We start from the raw sequence: 8,276 nt of genomic DNA, 5'->3' as shown, positions 1-8,276 counted from the left end.
TTAGACATTCCATCTCCAGGCAGGGCAGACTGCAGCTGGAACACAGACCCAACAAGGTTTTATTTATACAAGAAAAGGGACCATTAAATTAAGGGCTGTTTGCGTGGAGGTGCCATGAGGGAGCAGAGTGTGCACCTGAGCTCCGCCTGCCTCTCCGCCTCCTGGCTCAGGCTGTCCAAATCTGAGTCACCTGCCCAAGCTCTGGATGATGGTGACACAGCCGTGGGAGCTGGTGCGGCGCTGCAGGGATGGCTGGGCCTCCACCTGCCCACTGCTGGGGTCAAAGGTGAAGACCTTATCGGTGCTTTCTCCACGATCATCCCGCCCGCCAAGGATGTGGACCTTCCCATCACACACAGTGACTCCACAGCTTTCCTGGGTGGACAAACAGAAAGACAACTATCAGGTCCAGCCTGGGGCTTCCTCTGTCCCTGCCTGGCCAGGCCAGATAATAGACCCTTGACCCAGACTGTGAACAGGCAGTCTGGACTGTAGAGAGGCAGGAAACTGGATGGACCTGAGTTCCAGCTCTAGCTTGAACTATGGTTCTTGAACTAGAATAAGGGTATTCAGTGAATGGCCTTAGGCAAGTTACTTAACCTCTCTGGACCTCAGTTTCCTCATCTGCAAAGGGAGAAGAACTAAAGTGCCTTCTTCACAGGGTTCCCTTAACAGTTAATGGAAGTTAAGCATGTAAAGCATTTTACATAGAGCCTGGAATGTGGTAAGCACACCAATAACAATAATCTCGACTGCCGCCATCTTAGAATCTCAGACTCAAGAGAAGCCATAAATCTCACCTCTAAGGTCACCAAAGGTCAGAACTGGCAGAGACCACCAGTCCAACCATACCTGTGTAGTCTCTGGAGTTTCAGGGGATGGAGAAGAAGGTAGGGGAGGCAGGGAACTGCAGGGGCCAGAGCTTCCAGGACTTGGGCCTCCCTGCTCTGATATCACTAGAGCAGAACTTAAACTCCCTTCCCCACATCTTACCTCATGATTGGTTACCAGCAGTAGCCTTCGGGGCAGGAGAGACCACAGGGTCATTGGGACCAAATCCCCACTCAGAGCTACAGCACTTGGGACTGCAGGGTTCTAGGCTCTGCCTTAACAGGGCCTAGTTGTTGGCCTGGGCCAGGTGCTGAACCTCTCTAAGGCCAGTCTCCTCATCTGTGAAATGCATGGTTCACTATCACTGTGAGGACGAGCTAGAGAGTGATGTATAATAAAACCACCTAGGATGGAGTCACACAAGATTCATAAGCTCCAAGATCCAGAGCCTTAGAAGTGGGTTCTGCTCTCCTGCCTTGAAGCCTCCACTTACCACAGGGCTGGGGAGGACAGCTGCCTCCCCCCACACATCTGTGCCTGGATCATAGGTGAAGATTTTGCTCATGAGACCCCCCAGGACATAGATGGTGTCCTCAAGGGAGATGGCCTCGAGACACCGCTGTGAGAAGGGTGCTGGTGACCGCAGGCTCCACCGGTCCTCCTTGGGGTCAAAGCACTGCACCTGAGGGGCAAGAGGAGCAGCGGTGATGAAGACTCACCACCCCCCCACAAATGCCCCACTGCCCACATGCTGCCACCTCTCTCCCCGGGGACATTCATTCAAAAGGACATTTGCCAGTGTCCACCAGGCCCGAGCCAGCATCTGGGAGGGAGGGGGAGATCCACCGTCCCTGCCCTCAAGGGCTCTTCATCTAGTTCCATGTTCTGTCCTCTGCCTCTGGACTCCCTTTGTCGAAAGCCTCCTCATCTTTCAAAGTCCTGCTCAAATGCCACCCCATCCTTAAAGGTCTCCCTGGTGTTCCCCCCTACCCCCACCCCCCAACACACACACACAAGAATAGTCTCTCTGATGGAGAACACAGTCGCCTCATGTAAGATTAATCATAGAGCACATCATACTGAGCTGGGAGAGGTACTGTCTACTTTAGGGTTATAGAGGGTCCTCAGAGCAGACCCCCGATGGGGATGTGTTCCTAGTTGCATACACTGTCAACTCCCTTCTCTTTTCCTGGTGCTCTCAGGTCATAAGATTCCAGCTGAGGTGTCTTTCAGCCCTATTTCTACAGCTGTCCACATGCCCATGGGTGTTTCTGATGCCCTTAACAGTTTCTGTATTTAGCTGCCTGCTCACCTCACTCTGTTTCCTCAACCGTTTCCTTGGAGACCCCCCTCCCCCCACAGCAGCCTATAACAAATCAGTGCTGCACAGATGGTGTTAAATGGGGCCTCCCACCATGAATGCCCATCACTCAGCTCCAGGAGGGTTTGCTGGAAGAATGTGGTCAGGGAATAAGGAAGGGTGGGCACCCTAATTTGGGAAAGAGTCAAGTCCTAGGACCACAGGCTTATGAGGCCATCAGGGGAGGGAAGGAACTGCTATGATAAATATTTTTATTTGCAAAAAGCCTAATTGTCCAACAATAAAAGATGAGTAGACTCTAGTTCATCCACCATGTGGAATAGTACAGACATTGAAATGATGGCTGTAAAGTTGCTAATCACGTGGAAAGTGCTCATACCTAAATTAGAATAAAATGCAGAATGCAAAATTCTAACAGTGAGAAAACAAAACTGTAAGAAAAACAAAAATCAATTCAGTGGAAGCCTGTAAGGCAATGCACCAAAATACGAATAGCAGCTCTGCCTAGACGGTGGGATTATGGGTTATTTTTTTCTATTTTTCTGTGTTTTCTAAATTTTCAGTAATAAGTGTATTATTTTTGGAATGGAACAAAAGCATTTTAACTATCTTGCCCTCAATTTTTAAAATGTATGAAACTTATATGGCACCAGCCCAAACATCTGAGTCCCAGTGTGCTGCTGACCCACTATGTGACCTTGGGGTCATTTTTCTGCTCATTTCCTTCCCTGAAACATGGAGGTGACTGGTCTGGGCTGTTGATGGGATTAAGTGAATAAATAGACAAGGGCATGGAAACGCCCAATTCTGCGCCTGGCACACAGTGGGCACCCCAGCCTTCAACGCCCTCTCACGCCCGAGGCCCGCGCCCACCTTGTCCGTGTTGACGCCACCCTGCCTGGCGCCCCCGATCACGAAGAGCTGGCCCGCGCAGGACGCCACCGCCGCCGAGCTCACAGCCTCCGGGAGGGGCGCGGCGGCCGCCCAGGTGTTGGAGAAGGGGTCGTAGCGCTCCACGCTGTGCAGGCACCTCAGGCCGTCGAAGCCACCCACCGCGAACAGCTGCAAGTGAGGACATGGGCCGGGGAGCCGGGTGCCTTAGGCCCCTCGGCCTCATCGCTTCAGTCTTACAGTCTTTGAGCTGGAAACTATCCCTGTCCCCAACCCAGCTTCAGGACCAAACTGACCCCGGAGACCACCTGGGCGGCCTCCGCGCAGTTGCTGTACCTCCCTGAGCCAGTTTCGTCTCATTTAGCGGGGATGAGACCTGTCTTTAGGATGGGTACTGAATGCGGGTTACAGCTGTAAAATACCTGGCACCAAGCTGATGCTTAATAATAATAGCTAGTATTGAGACTTTACCACCCCACTTAATTGAGTCTAAGAAGCATCTTTGTTTCTGAATTCGGGGTGTAGCTTTCAAAGATAATTGACAGATTTTTTTTTTTTTGAGACAAAGTCTTGCTCTGTCACCCAGGCTGGAGTGCAGTGGTGCGATCTCGGCTCACTGCAAGCTCCGCCTCCCGGGTTCACGCCATTCTGCCTCAGCCTCCTGAGTAGCTGGGACTACAGGCACCTGCCACCACGCCTAGCTAATTTTTTGTATTTTTAGTAGAGACGGGGTTTCACCGTGTTAGCCAGGATGGTCTCGATTTCCTGACCTCATGATCCGCCCGCCTTGGCCTCCCAAAGTGCTGGGATTACAGGGGTGAGCCACTGTGCCTGGCCGACAGATTCTTTTATTCTTGAGTGGCACAGTCAAGATTCAAACCTAGACTGTATGGCCCCAGAGCCCACACCCTTGACCATCAGGCTGTTACTATTTTTTTTTTTTTTTTTTTTTTTGAGACGGAGTCTTGCTCTGTCACCCAGGCTGGAGTGCAGTGGCGCGATCTCGGCTCACTGCAAACTCCGCCTCCTGGATTCACGCCATTCTCCTGCCTCAGCCTCTCCGAGTAGCTGGGACTACAGGCGCCCGCCACCACGCCCGGCTAATTTTTTTGTATTTTTAGTAGAGACGGGGTTTCACCGTGCTCTCGATCTCCTGACCTCGTGATCCGCCCGCCTCGGCCTCCCAAAGTGCTGGGATTACAAGCGTGAGCCACCGTGCCTGGCCCAGGCTGTTACTATTACAGTAATTGCTATTATTATTAGCATCAGCCATTATTATGTGATCTTGGACAAGTCTCTTTCTTTTTCGGGGGGCTTCAGACCCCTTCTTACAAAGAGAGGGTTTTAGAGAACCTCCCTCCAGCACATCCACAGATCTGTTCCTTGGGTCCCAGGGCAGCCGCTGCAGCTCGTGCCTACCTGCCCCTGCACAACTGCCATCTTGTGCCTCCACCTGCCCTTGTGCAGAGAGGCTACCTTGATCCAGGTGTGCAGATGGGAGCTAAACATCCACACATCTTGACTGTTGATGTGGCCTCCTAGGGAGAGAGAAGCAGCTGTTGCCCACAGGCTCTCTTGCTATCCCAAGCACCCCCAAAGAGCTAGAAGCTAGGGCCCCCAGATCCAAAGGAAGGGTTAAGGGAAGGCAGCAGGAGGACTTCTTGAGCTGGTGTAAGACTTTGGACCTGTGACCCAGCGTGCTTTGAATAAGTGGTGGGAATGTCTAAGTTACAACTCTCGAGGGGAGAAGCCTGACAGATTCAGGAAGAAGGGGCTGGTTTTCACCGGGCGCCTTGTAGTGGTGGTGGTGGTGTGCCAGGCTATGTGCTCAGGAAAGCAAAGAGGGGGCCGCTGTACTAAAGGTAAGAGTACAAAGGGTACCTAAGGCAAGCATCTGGAATGTACTGGGGACCCAGGAAAAGCAGAGCCAGCTGCACTGGGAGCCAGGAGAGGTAGAGGGTGATCCAATAACCCTCCCTCCCGTCTGCCTTCACCTGCACAATTTCATTTCTCATCTCATCCCTCCATGAGGTGTTGGGAATATTACACCCAGTTTACATATAAGAAACTCAGATGAGGCTTAGAGACCAACAGTGACCTGCGGAAGACTACATGGCCTTTTGTCAGAGCCAGAACCAGAGCTTCTGGCTCCAGGCCCAGCATTGGTGCTGCTGGAGGACATGGCATGCCCTATGGGGCCAGGCACTGGGGATGCAGGATGTGGACTCTTCCTTCCCATGTCTGGCCGCCCTGGGGATCTTGGCCGGGGATTCACCTCTCAGTGGGAGCCTCCCTGGGGACAACCCTAACTGCACCCTTCAGCCTGAGCCTGTGACCAGAGCCACATCTCTTTGGTAGCCCTCATCTTTGTGTATTCCTAGTGGCACCCAACAGACGCCCCACATGTTGCTCAGAGCCATCAAGGGCCTTAGATAAATTGTCCAGTGGTAATCTGTCGCCTGGATGGTCTGTGAGGCCTCCCTGGCTTATTCTCCTGCTGCTTACCCTTTGCAGGCACCCACAGTTCTTTACAACATTAAGGTCAATCCACCTAGCCCCAGACTCAAAAGTCTCCCTGATCTGACTCCCGCCTCCCCTGTGATACTCAACCTGCACTTCAGAGCCCTGAGTCCCCAGAGCTCCTTTCTGCATGTGCCTTTGCCCTTGTGCCTTTGCCCATACTGTTTCCTCCAACTTTCAAGGTCCAGCTGAAAAGTCATCTCTTCTATGAACCCTGGCTAGATTCCCTGAGTGGCATTCCAGATCATCTGGGGACTCTGAGAATTCTGATCACATTCTGCCTGGCAGTAAAAGTGAAGTGTCTCTCCTCTCCAGGACACTCCAGGGGAGCAAGGACTGTGTTTTATGCTTCTCTGAGTCTTTAGGGCCTGAACCTCAGGGAGGACACAGTTTGTTGGTATCAAACTGTAGGTTATCAGAAAACATCCCGCCCCTCTCTACCGATTGGAGGGAAATGCAAAGGGGGTGGAGTGCGGAGGCTACCAGTCAATCCCGAGTGAGCTCCCGTTGTGGCTCCACCCTCACCGGAGACGTAGACGTCATTGCGGAGAGCACAGGCGGCGAATTCTGAGCGAGTGTAGCCAGGCAGGCTGGGCAGTGGGGTCCACCGCTGGCTCTCTGGGTGGTAGGCATCGGCGAAGGGCAGCTTCAGGAGACCTTTGCGGTCGCAACCGCCGATGACCACGATCACTTCAGCTAGGTCCATGAATCTGGCGTGTGGATAAGCCCAGTGCCTGTTGGGCCGCACCCAAGTTCGGCCCTCTCTTACCCTCTCGACCACACTGCACGGTCCCGCTGCCTTTTCATGCGCTTCTGCCCTCACCCCCGCCCACCCGATCCCCCGGCCCCAATCCCGCTAGGCTCTGCCACTTCCAACTTTCCCTGTGGGTACTGGGAAGAGAATCGCTAATTCTTACCACATTCTGCTGACCTCTAAACTACAGAAAAAAACAATCTTTACAGAACCCTTGCCCTCACCTAGAAAAATCACCTCGTTTAATCCGTATGGCAGTTCTATTAGTAGGATTACCCCTTCCTCAGGGGAGGAAACTGAGGCTCACATACTATGGCGTGCCCAAAGTCATGCAGCCATTAAGCGTCAGAGCTGGAATTCAAGCCCAGATTTGTCTGTCGCTAACTCATCTTCAACACCCTTTTCTCACCTCCAATCGTTGATTCTGCTGCCTCCCTCCTCTTATGACATCCCCTCATCCCTAATTCCATTAAGCCGGATAACTCACCCTTTCAGCAAATCATTCTTCCCTCTAATTGACCCCTCAGGCATCTGACCCCACCAGAATTTCCATACCCTTTAAGCCACTGGTTTTCTAATTCCTTTGGCACATATTTGAGGATCTCTGTCCCAGGCTCTGTGCTTAGAGACAGTGTCGTCTCTGGGGGCATGATTAAGGGCTACTCTGCCCAGAGCCTCACAGTCTGGCTTTCCAAAGGTGGGGCAGGCTGCTTTCACTCCTTCCCCATGCCTCTGCCGATTTCTATCCCTCATTAGACTGCAAGCTCCCAGAGGGCAGAGTGTTTTCAAATCACTTCCGCATCCCGGCACCCTGCACAGAACTTGCGTAGAGTAGTAAGTACTCGGAATTACGGTTGCATGGGCCAAAGAGAGTGTGCGCAGGTGTGGGGTCTCTGCATCTCCCTCACTGGCTTGTTAACTCTTCAAGGGCAGAATTATGGGCACCGAGCCTCTAAAATGTTGAACGAATGACTGAATATCATCAGGAAGCAGTACTAAAGGATGATGAAAGAATGAATGAGCGGTGGAAGCAGGCAGGAAGAACGGAGGGCGGGAGGCTAGGGGATGGCGGCCGTACCTCCGCGGCCGGGTCCGCAGCGCACCGGCCTCGCGGCCCAGGATGAAGCAGGCGCGAGCCTCGAGCAGCAGCGGGCGGCACTCGCCGCAGGCCTGCAGCAGCTCGTCCGCCTCCACCTTTTCCAGGAAGTAGGCGGGCGCCAGTAGCGGCAGGCGCACGTGCTCCAGCAGGCGTCGCAGCTGCCCGCGGCGGGCCGGCGCGTCGTGGCGCACCCAGCGCATGGCCGCCTCAAACACGGCTTCCTCGCGCGCCACGCCCAGCGCGGGGTCAGCCAGCAGCGCCGCCACCTCGTCAGGCGCCAGCTCCAGGAAGTCGGAGTGGCGCGCCACCTCGGCGAAGGCCTGGCGCAGGACGCGGCCGCAGCGCTCGGCCAGTGGGGCCAGCGAGAAGGCGGCGGCCACGCGGCGCAGCGCTAGGCTGTTGGCGGCACGCAGGCGGCCCTCGAGGAAGCGCACGCAGGCCTCGCGCAGGCCCGCCACGCCCAGCCGCTCCGCCAGCGCCAGCACGGCCGCCGCCTCGTCCTCCGCGCGCAGCCGCACGCCCGCTCCGTACACGTAGTCGAGCACCACGGCCAGTGCCGCCGCCGCCCCGGTAGGGCTCGTGCCTGGCGCCTCGGGAGCCACCGGCACCACTGGCACCACGGCCGGGCCGCGCTCGGGCCGCCCGGCCGCGAACAAGCTGCGGAAGTAGGCGCTGCCCGCGCTGAGCGCCGCGCGGTGGCACGGAAAGTCGCTGCCGCCGGCGCGCAGCACCACGTCGGTGAGGGTGCCGCTCCGCCGGTAGGCGTTCAGGGTCTGCAGCACGCGCTGCGCGTGGCACGGACCCGCGCACGGCGCCTCGCAGCCCGGCTCCGACTCCTCCGGCCCATGGCTTTGCGGCAT

General features: G+C 55.1%; 1 protein-coding gene across 1 annotated transcript; it reads right to left on the bottom strand.

Moving 5' to 3' along the window:
* KLHL35 (kelch like family member 35) lies at window positions 1-8,276 on the bottom strand. Its single transcript, XM_030794706.1, has 6 exons — window positions 7,396-8,276; window positions 6,089-6,273; window positions 4,463-4,581; window positions 3,026-3,214; window positions 1,325-1,513; window positions 1-375 (listed from the first exon to the last, which is right to left on the bottom strand). The coding sequence occupies exons 1-6, from the start codon at window positions 8,274-8,276 to the stop codon at window positions 187-189; spliced, it is 1,752 nt and encodes a 583-aa protein (XP_030650566.1). The 3' UTR covers window positions 1-186.

Source organism: Nomascus leucogenys, chromosome 15 (assembly GCF_006542625.1).
Source record: "Nomascus leucogenys isolate Asia chromosome 15, Asia_NLE_v1, whole genome shotgun sequence".
Classification (NCBI taxonomy): Eukaryota; Metazoa; Chordata; class Mammalia; order Primates; family Hylobatidae; genus Nomascus; species Nomascus leucogenys.
The sequence above is the reverse complement of the archived record's forward strand: the minus strand, read 5'-3'. Positions and strand labels throughout refer to the sequence as shown.

Bases quoted from the DNA above. Each gene is read 5' to 3' on its own strand.
- KLHL35 (XM_030794706.1), bottom strand. From the start codon at position 8,276: ATGCCGCAAAGCCATGGGCCGGAGGAGTCGGAGCCGGGCTGCGAGGCG. The intron at 4,582-6,088 runs GTGAGGGTGGAG...CTCTCTCCCTAG, and splicing joins CAATGACGTCTACGTCTCCG to GAGGCCACATCAACAGTCAA. The intron at 376-1,324 runs GTAAGTGGAGGC...TTGTCCACCCAG, and splicing joins CTGTCCTCCCCAGCCCTGTG to GAAAGCTGTGGAGTCACTGT.